The following is a 16,608-nucleotide window of genomic DNA, read 5'->3' as shown; positions in this document are numbered from 1 at the left end:
ACCTTGGCATCATCCACCAGAAGGGGAGTCCTGCCATACTCAGATTCATACCCTGGCCTGGGAGACTAGGTCTCGTCAGATAGGGAGAAGCCAAGGTTCGCTCCACAAGAGGGGCATAATCTCCGCTAACCAATGGGACCTCGTCACTCTGGTTAGAGTGGGAGAAATTAAGGCCAGTGGAGGAAACGCATAAAGCAGAGCATGTGGCCAATTGTGAGCTAATGCATCTACCTCTAGCAGAGCCTCCTGGTCCCTCGGGGAGAAATACAGTGGACACTGAGCGTTCTCCATTGAGGCAAACAGGTTGACCTGTGACTGGCCAAAGCGGGTCCAGATTTGGGTCACCACATGTGGGTGCAGGGTCCAGTCCCCGTACTGCGGTTCCCCTTGGACATTAAGTCTGCTCTCAAGTTCAGAGCTCCTGGAATGTGAATATCGCTCAATGACAACAGAGTGATGCTGCCTGCTCCACATGATCAGTCTGCGAGCCAGCATGTGCAAAGGAAGGGACCGTATCCCGCTCTGTCTGTTGATGTACGCCACAACAGTGGTGTTGTCTGTTCTGATCAGAACATGGCAGTTTCTTTAATGGGAAGAAAGTGTCTCAGTGCTAGAAATGCTACTAGCAATTCTAGCCAGTTTATGTGAGCACCCCCAGTTGCCGCTGTGGCACCCCAGCCCGTGAGACTCGCGTGCGTGGTCACCACCTTTCTGGCTGTGACAGCCCCCAGTGACACCCCCTGAGTGAGAAATCTGGGATTTCTCCAACAGTGGAGTGAACTGTTTCTCCAACAGTGGAGTGCCACAGCACAGTCTGCTGTGACTCTGATATGGCGGTGAATATGGTGCTTTCGATTCAGTCTCAGTGATGCTACCCATGGCTGAAACTCCCTCATATGCAGTCTGCCAAGTGGAATGACCGCTAGTGAAGACGCCATTAATCCCAGCATCTGCAGGAGTCTTCTGAATGGGAGATATCTTCCCACCTGAAAAATGCCGGCATGTGTGCATTTTTTAAATTCTGTCCACAGAGAGAGTCACTCTGTACAAGGTGGAGTTTAGAGTTATTCCTATGAAAGAGACGGTCCCAAAAAGGCCAGCGGGGTCAATGCTTTCATCCAGAATGCCAGTTCAACCATCTTGCCCTCTCCTGTAGGACAATGATGCTGAGAGCTCTGCCCGCCGCTTGTACTGCTGCTCTAGTGAGGTGGAGACACTGGTCCGTAACGACGGCCAGCTCTTCCCACGGCTTGCTAGCATCCGAGTTTGCAGCAGTCTGGTCCTGGAGCTCCGCCAAGTAGGCTAGCAGGAGCGAAGGGGCGAAGGGATGGACCAGATGACATGGAAAGTTTCTAGTTTGGGTGGAGATGAGATGCAACCAGATTCTCCACTGTGGGAATTTGGTAGATGCCCTTCTCTTTCATTCCAGCGCAGTCAAACGCCGCTGCTCCCTGCACGGGGTTGGGTGACGAAACCCCGTCACATGCTGCTGCTTTGCCCAGCAGCATGTGACCTCGTCCACGCATTCAGGGAAAAGCGGTAGTACCTGCTTAGTAGTGCGCTGTGCTTTGGGGAGCCTTTTACCCTCGTATCGTGATGTGGAGTTCTCCATTGTCACAGTGGGCCATGGGATTGCCAGCTTTTCAGCTGCCCATTTTGCAACATCAAATAACTCTATGCCGCGGGACTATGTGCCGGGGTTATCACAGTCGGCTGGTGCCTGGTGTGGCTGACTCAGGGTGCCTCATTGGTGGGCTGATTTGAGATAGCTTTGGGTCCTTCTTTGACAGGCTAGCCTGACGGGCTAACCTTCAGCAAAGGCTTTTTAGGGTGTGTTCACATGAACCCAGTGTGGAAATAGCCACTTGAGCGTGTTGCAGCCCGAGGCACATCACACAAGCGTCATGTGTATCTGAACCTGAGATTTTGCAACCGCAGGGGCAAATTCTGGGCAGCGGTTTGCAGTCTGCCATATTAAGGAAGTTTGGTGTAGCTAGCTTGGAATGGCTGGACAGCTGACGCTGATCTTTTTTCTTCTCTCGGTTGGGTAGCTATGGTGAGCTAGTATGACCTAGCTGACCTAGAGCGTTCCCATAGTGAGACACCGAAACGAGTGTTTGAAAGAGAACGGACCCTCCGATGTTTTCAGCCAAATCGCTGGATGTGCAGAAGTGAAGCAGCTCATGACGGTGAGAAGTGACCATCAGGGGAGAGCAGACACAATCTGACCACTACCAGCACACTTTTGCACCGGGGGATTTAGTAAAGCTTTTATTTTGGTATTTCCGTTGATCCGTACAATAAATTTTCATGTTAGCTAAATATTTAGTTTCCTGTAACATTTACATTTAATATTTAAATTTAAATATGACATTTAGATTTAAGATTTAGCATTTAGATTTAAATATAATATTTAGATTTAACATTTAATATTTAGATTTAACATTTAAAATTGTGTTTTAAATATGAAATGTTGTAAAAACTGCCCCGAAAAAATGTTTTTGTAGGGCTTTCAGTTAAATGTGGAAAAATGTTGCCGTTAATTTCAGGATGTTTCACTTTACAAACGGTGTCCCATAGAGATCACGTCACATGCCCACATTTATGCTACTGTTAGCACTTTGTGCTCTCATCTAACATGTGATATCCTGTCATATCAGGTAATTCCTTCACACATTTGCTGAACATAAACATTTTGGAGGGTAAATAATCACTATTCACTGTTAGACATACACATTTGTAAATCTTAGTTTATGTTTGTGGATCATATCAGAAGCTTTGGTAACATAAACATCTTGTGTATTTTCAGTCGACTCAGCTTCTCTTTTAAACTATGTAACACTCTGAATTTGGGATCTGCAGGACAACCTGAGATGGATACTTGCAAATCTGTGATATTCTGCTGGATTCTGCTCGTCTGCTTTTCACCGGCTGAATATGCAGGTGAGACCAGCAGGTATCACTGTGTCTACTACTGGGAACTGAATTGCTTTCATTGTCACTTATATATATACAATTTAGATTATTAAATTCAAAATAATTAAAAAGCTCATTTACACCATGTTCCCCCCTTATAGCACTTTTTGGTCTGCTGATAGAAGGAGGGACAGAGGGAAGTACTGAATAGTTGTTGGTGAGCAGGAATATTTCATGGGATGTTGACATAGCAACTTTTCCCGTATTTATCTCACACACATATTATGTGAGAATTGTAAAGAATGACCAAGAGGTAACAAAAATAGTACCAATAATCTTGATAATGATGATAATAAAGACAGGTTTGTGCGTATGTGCTGTTGGGCCAATGAGACTCACTGATGAGATAAAGTTAAATTGTGATTTTTTTTTTGTGACATTTACTTATTTAAAGTGTAATAACTTATTTTCAAATCGTCTTTAATACATGTAAGTTCCTACAGCTGTGCTTGATGCAGGAGTAGCAATAAGTCAAAGAAGCTGTCCACCTTTATAGTACCCCGACTTACAAAATTAATACATTCCTGGGGGTCTTTCGTATGTCGAAGCACCCATCGCGCCTTTTGAATGAACTATAGGCTAATTGCTAACGGCAACAACAATACGTCGTTCAAGTGGAACAGCAAAGCCAAGGGGTTGTCACATGATTCTGAAGGCACTTACAGTCATTTTATAATGACTGTAAGTACATTTATCTTTTTCCACACACTCACAGCTCCAGCAGACTGTGAATGCTAGTTGTTGATATAGATATAGATATATAGATATAGATTTGTTATTCCCAGAAGTTTGCAGCTCTAATGTGGATAAAATTCCCCTCAGGTGAAAATAGTGGACACATATTAGCATTAAGGACGTGTCTTAAATGTAATTAATCAGTTTGTATAGTTATGGTAAGCAACTCTCTGCCTACACTCTTATAAATGTGATTAAAGTGAATTATTTTTGGCTCTAATTAGTAAACACAGAGTGAGTCTGCTGCTCGAAAAGAGCAGTGAGGGAACTGTGGCTCAGGTTTAAGGTTCAACCATCATCAACCAGAGCACAGTAGTCTCTGATCATCTTCCTGATTGGCTGCTGTACCAGTCAAGAGTTTAAACTTTGACCTTTAACCTCTCTGCTCTGTGTTGTTTCCTCTTTCAGACCAGAAGACGATCACAGCTGAGTCTGGACAGAACGTCACTCTGACATGTCGAGCTCCAAACAACAACATCATTGTTGTTCTAGAGTGGAGCAGAGCTGATCTGGAGCCAGATTATGTCCTCCTGTACCGGGATGAGCAGTTTGTTCCAGACAACCAGCATCCTTCTTTTAAGAACCGGGTGGATCTGCAGGACAGACAGATGAAGGATGGAGACGTGTCTTTGATTCTGAAGAATGTGACGACTGCTGATAGTGGAACATATGAGTGTCGTGTCTTCGTGAGAGGAGCAAACCACAGGAAGAGAGCTCATCTGAAGACTAAGCCAATCACCACCATCAGGTTAAATGTTTCTCCAGGTGAGTGGTGAAAAGAGGTGAAGCTGCTTCCTGGTTGTTGATGTTTGTTTCTAAAGATGTTGTTGATGAGACTTTGTAGAAAGCAGCTGGTCTGAGTGATGTGATCAGAGTGCAGTAGATAATGTCTGACAGCAGTTTGAAGAGGAAATGGATTCTGTTCTGTTCTTCACTCATCACCTACCTGACAGCTGACACCTCACACCTGTTTCTCACCTGCAGGTCAGACACACACAGAGGATGGAGGGAAGGAGGATGGATCTGTTGGACTGATAGTCGGTCTGTCTATTTGCGCTGTGCTTCTTGTTGCTGCTGTTGTTGGTTTTTTGATCTACAGAAAACATAAACAACAACAGAATAAGGATTCCTACCAGCCTCCTCGAGCTGAACAGCAGCCTGTTTGAAATGTGTTAGAGCTTCTTTTTTTCCTCATCTGAGTCTCTTGCTTCTCTTCCAGCTTCTCCAAGGTGACACTGAGCATTCAGGTTATAATAATAGTTTTAATAATCAGAATCAGAATCAGAATAGTGTTTATTGGCCAAGTATGCAGACACATACAAGGAATTTGGTTCTGGTAGATGGTGGCTCTCAAGCACAGCAATGTAAATCACACACACACACACACACACACACGCACGCATGCACGCACACACACACACACACACACACACACACACACACACTATGTGCGTCTATATATACACTACACATGCATACACATACATACACAAAGCTGTGTAAACCAACTATAAATAACTCATCTAAACTTATATACATAAAATACAGAAATGAAATGAGGTGGAATGAATACTACAGAATGTACATAATAAACAGAAACAAGAAAAGTGCGAGAGAGCGCAGTACCAAGGCTGCCATCCACGGCGCCATCTTGAATGACCAATAATAATAGTTTTTAAGAAGTAGAAAACTGTCCCAAAGTTAAAGTTGAGCCTTTAGCTCCTCACTCGCTCATCGACCTTCATGAACACCAGCTGAAGTCTTCATAAGTAGTTTAGTTTATCAGACTAAACTTGTCTTTATACTGTGAGCTGTAGCTGCTACTTCCTGCTCTCGACCTCCTGCTGAGCTAATATCAAACTATCTGCTGCTTCACTTTAAACACATAAAACACTCATGTTTATATCACAGAAGCTTCTAATGTTTATTATATTTAGCTTTAAGCACTGCACACTTTTTTACTTTATTATTGCACACTGTATGTAATATATTTATTTCTATGAGCAGGAATCTTGTTTCGTTTTCTTTCTGTAACAATAAATCTGTTTTCATCAGAAACTTTCTGACCTGTTGACTCATTTCATGCAGTTTTCAGGGATTTTCTGTTTATAATGTTTTTTTTTTATAAAAGAGCCTTCAGATGGTTGTTGTTTTCTGGTGCTTCATGAATAATCTTGAACTGAAGCTCAATAATTTGAGCTGGACTCAAACAAACCTCACTGAGCAGATGTGTAAACTGGATCTAACTCCACTTTCTCTGGTTGGTTAACCAGCAGCTGCTTATCACAGGATTGGCTCAGCTGCTCCAGCCTGATGACCGTGACTCTCTGAGCAGCACAACAGGACTTTACAGTGTTTCCTGTTTCCTTTGAACACTCATCAAAGTGTGGTTGTATGAGGGTAACATCATGAGGAGAACAAACAGAATATAAACCAGTGTGTTTACAGTGAATATGTCAGGTCTGAGCTGCTGTGTGGACCAGTTAGAGAGCAGCAGCTGGAAACAGTCGTCTGAAAACAGATTTATCATCTAAAAGAAGAGCAGCGTCTTTTACTGTAAGCTTCTCTTTAGTGACGATGTCATCCATAACTAATGTCTCTGCAGGATCACTGTCTGCACGGTAAAACGCAAAATGCAGGCAAAATAAATCACATATGGATTTTTTTTACTATTCAAAGAGAACATTTACAGCATAAAAACATCAGGTTGTTGCTGCAGATAACAAAACGTCTACAAATAATTTATTATAATTGATAAAGAACAGATTTGTTGAAACTTTAGTAGCTGAACTGGGAAAGAATGTTGATCCCTTTTGTAATTCAGGGATTTAAAACAATGATTTCCTGACTCTGTCTGTCTGAAATGTAACACTAGTTACATTTCATGCAAAAACTGTTAGGTCAAAGTGGAAGGCAAGGACTGTACAAACATGGCTTGTGCTTGGCCTGACTCATAGAATTAAGCTTAGAGTTTGAATGTGAGAGGACTGTTGTGAAAAAAACAACAACAATTCACTCTAAAGGTCGCCCAGCAAAACATGATAACAACATAATGACTTGTGATCATTTGTCAAGGTTTTCAGAGTTTAAAGGACAGTCTGGATTCTGTTAATCTGACAGTTACAGCCTGCAGTGGATTTGATTTGTTTGGATTTTGGATCTGAGCAAAGATGAGAAAACTGCAGTCTGTCCTCGTGGAGTTTCTTACTTTGATTCAATGAGAAGAGCAGAGCCAGGAAGGAAGAGCCTGGCTTAGAACAAGGACTATGTTCAGGTGTGAACTACACTACAGTAGTGATGGTAAATTTGATTCTTTTTACTGAATCGAGTTTTAATGAGTCACTCACCAAAGTGAATCGGATATTTTGAGTCATTTGATTCACTGAGTCAGTTGACCAGAGAGTTAAAAAAAAAAGTACATTTTCACTCAAACTTAATTTGTTTCTCTTTTCATGTATATCCTACTGCTAAGATGAATGATTCTAAAAAAAAAAAAAAAAAACCCAACTATTTTATAGAGCAAAAAAGAGCAAAAACATTTCTAAAATTAAGCAATTTCCTATCAAAATTGCTTAATAAACATTTATTTTGTTTATTTTTTTTTTATTAGTATTCTCCTTAAATGTGTTAAATATATATTTTCTCATCTAAATGTCCACTGAAATGTGCGCCAGGGGGCGGTAATGCGCCTTAACATTGGTTGCCAACCAAGAAGAATAAGAAGCTGTGAGCCAGGAGGGAGGGGGTGAGTGAGTGAGTGTCACTACCCGATCCGTACCGGAAACCCGATCGGTACCCCGCATGCGCAAATCTTACGTCACTTCCTCTCTTTGCCAACATTGCGACATTCAATATATTTGAATGATGCGGTTAGCGCCCAGTTAGCTCCTAGCATTTCTCAACAGCTCTGCCTCCTTTTCGACTGCCCGGGACATTTAAACAATGGATAATCCGTATACAAAGAAATTCATGCTTTTCTCCTCAACAGAGAGCGTCCCCCGATTGAGCAACAGCGCCGTAAAATAAGAAGAATGGCGCCTAATTACAGAGGCCATGTCCAAATTCATGGGCTGCATCCTCCTGAGGACCCGGCCTTCGCGGTCTACGTGGGCCGGGTCCTCAGAAGGTCGGGTAGGCCGGAAGTAAACGGCCGTGAAATTGGACGGTCTAGCCTTCTGATTAGCGTTATCGCTGTCTCGGTGGAGTTTAATAAACTCAGCCGTCTGCTCCTTGCTATCTAAAATATAACAGGACACTGGCGTAAATTCTCGACTGTCTCATACTTCTGTTTAATCAGTTTTCTGTTTGACGTTTAGTCAGCTGTGTAAAAACCAAGGAGGAACCCAGTCGGGGGATTAATAACGTTTTATTTTATCTAATCTAATCAAATAACTTTAATCTCAGCCAAACCGATTTACTCACGAACAAACAAAACACTGAAAAAAAGCCCAACAATAACATTTTTAGGTTGTCTAAGTGACTTATATATTACGTTTAACCCGAGCAGCGAAAGTCCGCGGTGATCTGAAAATGATGTGCCATTCTCGGCCGCATCAGTAACCCTCGAGCTCCCGGCTAGCTATCGAGCTAGGCTTCTGGGTAGCAGAAGCCTCCGAAAACGTCAAAGCACTTTTGCAAATATGCGATATCTTGATAAACCGAGCAGATATTTGATGTTTACAAAGGTACTGAAAATATGTTAAAAGTTTATTTTGTGAACCAGAAAGATTAGTATGAGTAATTTTAAAACTTAGTAGCGGCCGCTATTGTTGGAAACTGGAGTTTGGCTGGGCCGCGCTATGAATTCTGGGATATGGTAGGCCACGAAGGACACACCCGACCCATCCTTCAAATTCGGGGAAAAGGAGGACGCATTTGTCGGCTGCATTCTGAGGAGCCTACGAATTTGGACAGCCTTCTGCGCGTCGCTGTGACGTAATCGGTCTACAAATGCGGCCTCAGGAGGATGCAGCCCATGAATTTGGACGTCTGCTGTTTGTGGAGGTAAAATACGTCCAACTACGCTCAACCATTGTTGTGAGTGCGCACACCAGCGGCTGCAAGACATTTATACAGCCGTATTTCGCACATAACTATGAAAGGCAGAAGAGGAAGTAGTTCCTTTGCATGTAGACAATCCGAATGTTATAGTTTCTTTCCACTGTGTTCCTGTTAATGATAAACTACAAATTTACCCTAAATTATTAAAATATCCATATTTTAATGCGAGAATCGATTCTAGAACATAAATGATTGGTATCGGAGGAATCCATATTTTAGGATCGATCACTACTGCAAACTTAGCTTTTTCTTACTTGGTTTTCAGACACTCCCCCCCCCCCTTTTTTTTTCTTCTTTTTTTTTCAAGCGACCTTTTCTGGTATTATTGGAGACTTACTTATGACGGATAGTCCTCCCCAAGCTGCTATCAGGGCAGGAAATTTTCACCCCTACGCGTCCAAAAGGCAAATGAATCGCGCATGAGCAAAGCCGCTGCTCCCACACTGACTAACACAGTCAGTTCATTTAGTTTTATGCTGTTTTGTGGATCACAAGGTTTAAAACTATGTTTAAACACCCACTCTCACACACAAAGTAACGCCACCAAAGTGCCGATTTCGGGTTACCTTTGCCGGTCTAGGCCCGGATAAGGTTTGGAATTGTGACATTAGAAAGGAATTTAAGTTGTAGTTCTAAACTACATTTAGGACGTCTTTTACTCTATGTACTTCCACGATGTTATTTCTCTCTCCAACAACGTAGTTTACAATTACATTAGCATGATCAATTATGAAAATTAGGCCGTGATGGTTTTTTTAGCGACTTTTCGGACAGCCAAAAGCGATTTTCCTTACTGAGGAGTTGGCAACACTGCAACCTGTAGATGATCACTAGCTGGAACCCTCATCCTCTCACCCGGGCCACTAACCCCTCCTGTGCCAATAAGTACAGTTATAGTTCATGATTCATTCACAACCGTTCTTCACAGAAACACCTTATGAACTTTGTCTCCTCTCATTGCAGGTTATTCAGAAACTTCTGGTTTCGTTCCCTGGCCCGAAAACTCCCTTTTCCCTCACCTCACAGAATCCCTGTGTCCATAGTTATTCTAGTGCCTTATGTTATTTTTTACAGTTCATGTTTTCTACTTGCTTTCAAGTAAATCACACATCTCTCACAGGTCACGTCACACCATGATTCACAGTTGACGGTCAAGCCATCGCTATTACACTCTTTTGTAAATAAAGTCTTGTAAATCCCATTCACCAGTGCCTCCGTGTGTGATCTGCCCCCCCCCCCCCCTTCTCTAAGGAACTGGGCGGGGGGGGGGGGGGTTGTCTCTGCACTACTTATGGTACGATAAGGTACAAAAACATATTTAAACACAAGAGTCACCATAAGTGCATGCTTTGTTGTGTAGTGTCATCATGTTTTTGTGAGGGTTTGCTCTTTTTGTAGGGCGGCTACAGTCCGGCTTTCCTCTACAACCGACTCAGATGAAATTCTCTTCATGTGCACCAGTGACTGTAAAAAACCGTAGATGACCTAATAGCTCCCAAAGAATGAAGCCAGTCTATATCGCCACCCGGTGTCTCGCTGCAGCATAGGTTAAACACCCGCCTTCTTCATGATAGCAGATGGGACTGGAGCCAGACTAAAATAAAAAAATTCTCCTCAGATAAATTTTCCTAAAGATTTTTTCATTCATTATCAGCAGTTCCCATGATGCATATTTGTCCTCAAAGGCTCTCCTTTATCACATGTTTGATTCTAATTACTAGCATAATGCTGTTAAATTGGGCTGTGACGTCAGCTTTAACTGGCAGCTGCAGTCACAGAGAAACTTGAGCCTCTCTGTTTGGGAATAGCAGATAGAGCGGGGACGCTGAGAGGAGGTCCAGTGTTTATGTTACAAAACCACGACCGACTGTTTCAACCTGACAGCCTGAGGTGTTCTTCAGTAAACTGGACTGAATATGTGCAAACAGCAGCATGTTTTCTGTCTCTTGCCACAACTGTATTTACATGCTGAAACCGATTACAGCCATTTGGCAGCTTAAGTTCAAAGTTATGTTTAATGTTTTCACTGATCAATAATTTTAGAACTGACTCTGTGTGTGTTTGTTTGTTTATTTATTTATTTATTTTACTGAGTTTTTATTAAATACTAAGGTAAAAAAAAACAGTCTATGAGCAATACCTCATCAAGAATCATTCAAAGCTAACATGTGCAGTACTCCGTACAGCTTACATCCTTAGAGAGTAACCACTTCAAGCATTAAGCCTATGAGGTTCACACCAAGAAAACTGCAATTTAAGAAATAATTCTTTGCATTGTTTATTCCTTTAGAACAACAGCAACAAAGTTTAGATATTTTTTTAACCAACTCTATAGTTTTTTAAACATAGTCCTCTACCAAACAGTAGAGATTTTCATTCATGGCAAAACTCAGAATACACAAAAATTTTTTTTTTAAAGTTTAATAAAACTGTTATAAACTTCTGCAACTTCGCAGCAGAGTACACTGAACATATAAAAGAGAGTTGTAGTGCTACAGAACCCACTGCCACTGAGATTTAGAGGCGTTAGATTTCCTTTATTTCTGGTGATATGCAACAAAGCACTGCTGGTGGGCATTCTTCACAGAAACACTTTGCACTTCTGACAATTTCACCTTGACACTCCCTTTGGACAGAGGTTACACCGGCCTCGGTTGTCAGAGTGAAGTGGCAGGTGTCCCAAGTTGTCATAACGCACATCTTGTTGTGGATGTGAAGGTCTTGGGGTGAAATGTTTCTGCTGAGGCAACATTTGAGGTGGAGAAGAAGATGATGGTCGACCAACCTTTGATGGAAACTGCTAGACAAAACCTTTTGACAGGGAGCGGTTTCACATTCAGTAGGGCACAGTCCCTCTTGTGAACAAGCCAGGCATTTGAGATGCCAAACAGCGGAAAATACCATCGCCTTGATTTTGCTGGAGTCCTGTACATTATTCCTGCGGAGAAGCTTGTAGTAGACTCCAGCCATCACTTGCCGTTACTTATTAGGGTGTGACCCTAACCCTAGATATGAAGCAGGGTGGGAGGGATATTCCTGCTGAGGTCAGCTGTTCAGTGTAAGTGATGTCCTGCTTTAATTTAGAGATTGCCGAACTGCTGCTTTGCCTGGGTGGATTTCTGGCTATTGGGCCGAGGTCCTTATACACCGGTGGCTATTTTCATTTGTTTTAAAATCGGTTTAACTTGACAGGAGCTGAAGGCTAAGATGGAGTAGATGACCTGCTCCACCTCCTGACCTATAGTCACCTCAGTAGTGTTGCTAGCAGAAGTTGAAGTAAATTATGTAGAAATATTCATATTCATTCATATTCTTTTCTACTCACAAAAAGCGTGAATTCAATCTCCTTGAAATTAAGGGACAATTTATTGATATCAAACCACATCTTCAAAATTTCCAGTTCATTTTCAATTGTATACAAGAAGTCCTTTACATTACCTTTATGTTACCTCCAGTAACGCTGTGGGAACCTTGGAGTCATTTTTGACCAGGACATGTCCTTCAACGCACATATTAAACAAATATGTAAGACTGCTTTCTTCCATTTGCGCAACATCTCTAAAGTTAGAAATATCCTGTCTCAGAGTGACGCTGAAAAACCAGTTCATGCATTTATTACTTCTAGGCTCGACTACTGTAAGTCATTATTATCAGGATGTCCAAAAAAGCCTTCAGCTGATCCAAAATGCTGCTGCAAGAGTCCTGACAGGGACTAGAAAGAGAGAGCATATTTCTCCTGTTTTGGCTTCCCTTCATTGGCTTCCTGTTAAATCCAGAATTGAATTCAAAATCCTGCTCCTCACATACAAGGTCTTAAATAATCAGGCCCCATCTTATCTTAATGACCTTGTAGTACCATATCACCCTATTAGAGCACTTCGCTCTCGCTCTGCAGGCCTACTTGTTGTTCCTAAAGTATTTAAAAGTAGAATGGGAGGGAGAGCCTTCAGTTTTCAGGCCCCTCTTCTACTAATTACATCTGGTCCAGGTTCTCATCAAAAAGTTGAGTGAATTTTATTAAGTCTCATATAGATAAAGTTCACCTATTGGCAAAATTTGATGATTTTAATTTTGTATTTGGCTCGACCTTGGAGCGTGTTTGTTAATGTCGGATGGGGGGATGGGAGTGAAGATGGCACAAAAGTGTCAGTGATTTCAGATAATCTTACTTTTAAAATGTATGATTTAATGAAGAAATGGTATCAAGTATATTGTGATCAGCAAGCACAGAGGTTTGGAGAGAAAAGGTAACAGAAAGTATAATTCTGAATTAAGAATGAATTATACTACTATTCACCTTATAGTACCATATCACCCTATTAGAGCACTTCGCTCTCGCTCTGCAGGCCTACTTGTTGTTCCTAGAGTATTTAAAAGTAGAATAGGAGGGAGAGTCTTCAGTTTTCAGGCCCCTCTTCTGTGGAACCAGCTTCCAGTTTGGATTCAGGAGACAGACACTATCTCTACTTTTAAGATTAGGCTTAACACTTTCCTTTTTGCTAAAGCATATAGTTAGGGCTGGACCAGGTGACCCTGAATCCTCCCTTAGTTATGCTGCAATAGATGTAGGCTGCCGGGGGATTCCCATGATGCATTGAGTTTTTCCTTTCCAGTCACCTTTCTCACTCACTATGTGTTAACAGACCTCTCTGCATTGAATCATATCTGTTATTAACCTCTGTCTCTCTTCCACAGCATGTCTTTATCCTGTCTTCCTTCTCTCACCCCAACCGGTCACAGCAGATGGCCCCGCCCCTCCCTGAGCCTGGTTCTGCCGGAGGTTTCTTCCTGTTAAAAGGGAGTTTTTCCTGCCCACTGTCGCCAAAGTGCTTGCTCATAGGCAGAGGTGGGTAGTAACGAGTTACATTTACTCCGTTACATTTACTTGAGTAAGTTTTTTTAAAAAATTTATTTTTAAAGTACCTTTTTGAACGATACTTTTTACTTTTAATTGAGTACATTTATGAAGAAGAAACGGTACTTTTACTCCGCTACATTTGCAAAATTCGACTCGTTACTTAAAAAAAAAAATAGTTTAACACATTAGATAACATGCCGCCAGTGGAGTTTCCGGTAACTTTTTAGTAGAACCTTGAGAGCAAACTGCTGCTGATGCTTAACCATCACTTCACTGAGTGAAGAAAGGGCACATTTTTGTTAAATATGCAGAAATAGATGCACACCCATAAAACTTATGGTAAACTGAGCTGCCTTGTATGAACATATGTTGAAGATGCCTCGTTCTAATGTTTTCTCTGAGGCTGCTGTGCCATTTGGAGGAAAAATGAATATAAAGTTTACAGCATAGCTTGTCACTGGAAATTGTTTGCACTGTTTATATATTTATATTATTTACTGTAGGTATTGGTGAAAAAAGCTTTATGTTGTGAAAAACTGAAATCTGGAAATTAGAATTGTTGTGCCTTATTTTGTTGATGTTTTTACATATATTCCTTTTGAAAATGGTAATATTTGTATATTTATTTATTTTTGTTTGTCTGATAAAATTTATTTAAAAAATAAATCGGACATTTCAAACAGTTACTCACTACTTGAGTAGTCTTTTCGCCAAGTACTTTTTTACTCTTACCTGAATAACTTTTTTGACATCTACTTTTCACTTTTACTTGAGTAATAATATTTTAAAGTACTCTACTCTTACTTGAGTACAATTTTTGGATAATTGACCCACTTCTGCTCATAGTGGGTCATATGATTGTTGGGTTTTTCTCTGTACCTATGAAGCGCCTTGAGGCGACTTTTGTTGTGATTTGGAGCTATATAAATAAAATTGAAATTGAATTAATTTGCACACTTTAATGAAGTTTAATTTTTAAAAAAAAAAACAAAGGCAAAGCTGGAGTTAAGGCTGAGACCCACTCATCACATGCAGGGCTTCAGTTCAGAAAAAAATAAAAATAAATAAATAAATAAGATAAGCGTTCACAAAACTAATCTAACTGTCATCTATGAATCTGATTCACGGGTCATATCTTTGTTCTCCCACAGAAAATGATCCTTATTACTGCCAACTCTTCCAGAGATGTCAAACTCGACAATATAGAGATCATTAAAATCTACCACTCAAACACAACACTGTTGTTAAAAGAAAGATGAGAGACGGGCACTTGAGTTTGTGCAAATCAAAGTGGAATGAATGTGATTGGTTGAGCAGGTGTTCTTGCTGTGTGCTCTGTGTTATCCATCAGCATCAAAGAGACTCGGCAGCAGATTAAAATGAAACAGAACAGCATTTACATATTATAATAAATCACCAAATGAATACTTTTGCCCTTTTGCCCATGTTCCCGTGGGCGCTCTCTCTCTATATATATATATAAAAAAAACAAACAACACCCAGCACGCCCCTGTGGGCGGTCAATCCTTCAAGCTCGGGTCCTCTACCAGAGGCCTGGGAGCTTGAGGGTCCTGCGCAGTATCTTAGCTGTTCCCAGGACTGCGCTCTTCTGGACAGAGATCTCCGATGTTGTTCCCGGGATCTGCTGGAGCCACTCGCCTAGCTTGGGAGTCACCGCACCTAGTGCTCCGATTACCACGGGGACCACCGTTACCTTCACCCTCCACATCCTCTCGAGCTCTTCTCTGAGCCCTTGGTATTTCTCCAGCTTCTCGTGTTCCTTCTTCCTGATGTTGCTGTCATTCGGAACCGCTACATCGATCACTACGGCCGTCTTCTTCTGTTTGTCTACCACCACTATGTCCGGTTGGTTAGCCACCACCATTTTGTCCGTCTGTATCTGGAAGTCCCACAGGATCTTAGCTCGGTCATTCTCCACCACCCTTGGGGGCATCTCCCATTTTGACCTCGGGACTTCCAGGTTATACTTGGCACAGATGTTCCTGTACACTATATATATATAGAGAGAGGGGGTTCAGTCTAATATGTGTGCTCCAGTGAGACATTAGACTTCAGTAAAACTATGCAGTTACCTAATTATGCCCAGTGTTTAATCTCCACTGAGAGCTAAAACTCAGTTTTAAAGCTGTGTGCTGGTGAGCGTAAACTGTGACTATCACCATGTTACATGGGCGCTACAGAAACATGAAACAAGGCAGAATTGTTATTAAAATGATTGCATTGTTGTCCGAAGACATTACTGCTACTAACACATCCATATCTGCCACACAGAGCTCTACATGTACTGCTCATTTAGAACAAATGACTGTCAGCAAACGAGGACACAATCACACAGCCCACTGTCTTTGTTAGATGCGCGCCTGTTTCAGCAAAGTTCACAAACTCCCTCCAACACAACGTCCGGCCCACTGTGCGGCTCCACCAATGAGATCCGAGGGCCCGCGCAGTGGTATTAGCATACAGCCTGTATAAAAAGCGCCGCTCTCGGTCAAACAGCTCATTCGTTACTGCAGAGTATCGAGGAGAGAAAATGCCTGAACCCGCCAAGTCCGCGCCCAAGAAGGGCTCCAAGAAAGCCGTGACCAAGACCGCCGGCAAGGGCGGCAAGAAGAAGAGAAAGACCAGGAAGGAGAGCTACGCCATCTACGTGTACAAGGTGCTGAAGCAGGTCCACCCCGACACCGGGATCTCCTCCAAAGCCATGAGCATCATGAACTCGTTTGTCAACGACATCTTCGAGCGCATCGCAGCCGAGGCATCTCGCCTGGCCCACTACAACAAGCGCTCCACCATCACTTCTAGGGAGATCCAGACCGCAGTGCGCCTCCTTCTCCCTGGTGAGCTGGCCAAGCACGCAGTGTCTGAGGGCACAAAGGCCGTCACAAAGTACACGAGCTCAAAGTAAGCTGACTGCATCTCACACGTCAACACAACGGCTCTTTTCAGAGCCACACACG

At 42.1% G+C, this 16,608-nt stretch overlaps 1 protein-coding gene and 1 long non-coding RNA gene across 2 annotated transcripts in view; both read left to right on the top strand.

The window, feature by feature from the left end:
• Nucleotides 1-4,991, top strand: part of LOC101464232 (hepatitis A virus cellular receptor 2 homolog) — a 48,091-nt gene extending 43,100 nt beyond the window's left edge. The window contains exons 3-5 of the long non-coding RNA XR_013095842.1: nucleotides 2,863-2,943; nucleotides 4,120-4,476; nucleotides 4,696-4,991. This is a non-coding gene — a long non-coding RNA (hepatitis A virus cellular receptor 2 homolog). The remainder of the gene's footprint in view (nucleotides 1-2,862; nucleotides 2,944-4,119; nucleotides 4,477-4,695) is intronic.
• An 11,173-nt stretch (nucleotides 4,992-16,164) lies between these two features.
• LOC106676050 (histone H2B 1/2) lies at nucleotides 16,165-16,602 on the top strand. Its single transcript, XM_024801323.2, has one exon. It carries the CDS (start codon nucleotides 16,182-16,184, stop codon nucleotides 16,554-16,556), a length of 375 nt encoding a protein of 124 aa, XP_024657091.1. The 5' UTR covers nucleotides 16,165-16,181; the 3' UTR covers nucleotides 16,557-16,602.
• Nucleotides 16,603-16,608: the final 6 nt, after the last annotated feature.

Source organism: Maylandia zebra, linkage group LG3, assembly GCF_041146795.1.
Source record: "Maylandia zebra isolate NMK-2024a linkage group LG3, Mzebra_GT3a, whole genome shotgun sequence".
NCBI classification, from domain to species: Eukaryota; Metazoa; Chordata; class Actinopteri; order Cichliformes; family Cichlidae; genus Maylandia; species Maylandia zebra.
Note: the sequence above shows the minus strand (reverse complement) of the source record. Positions and strands in the feature narration are given on the sequence as shown.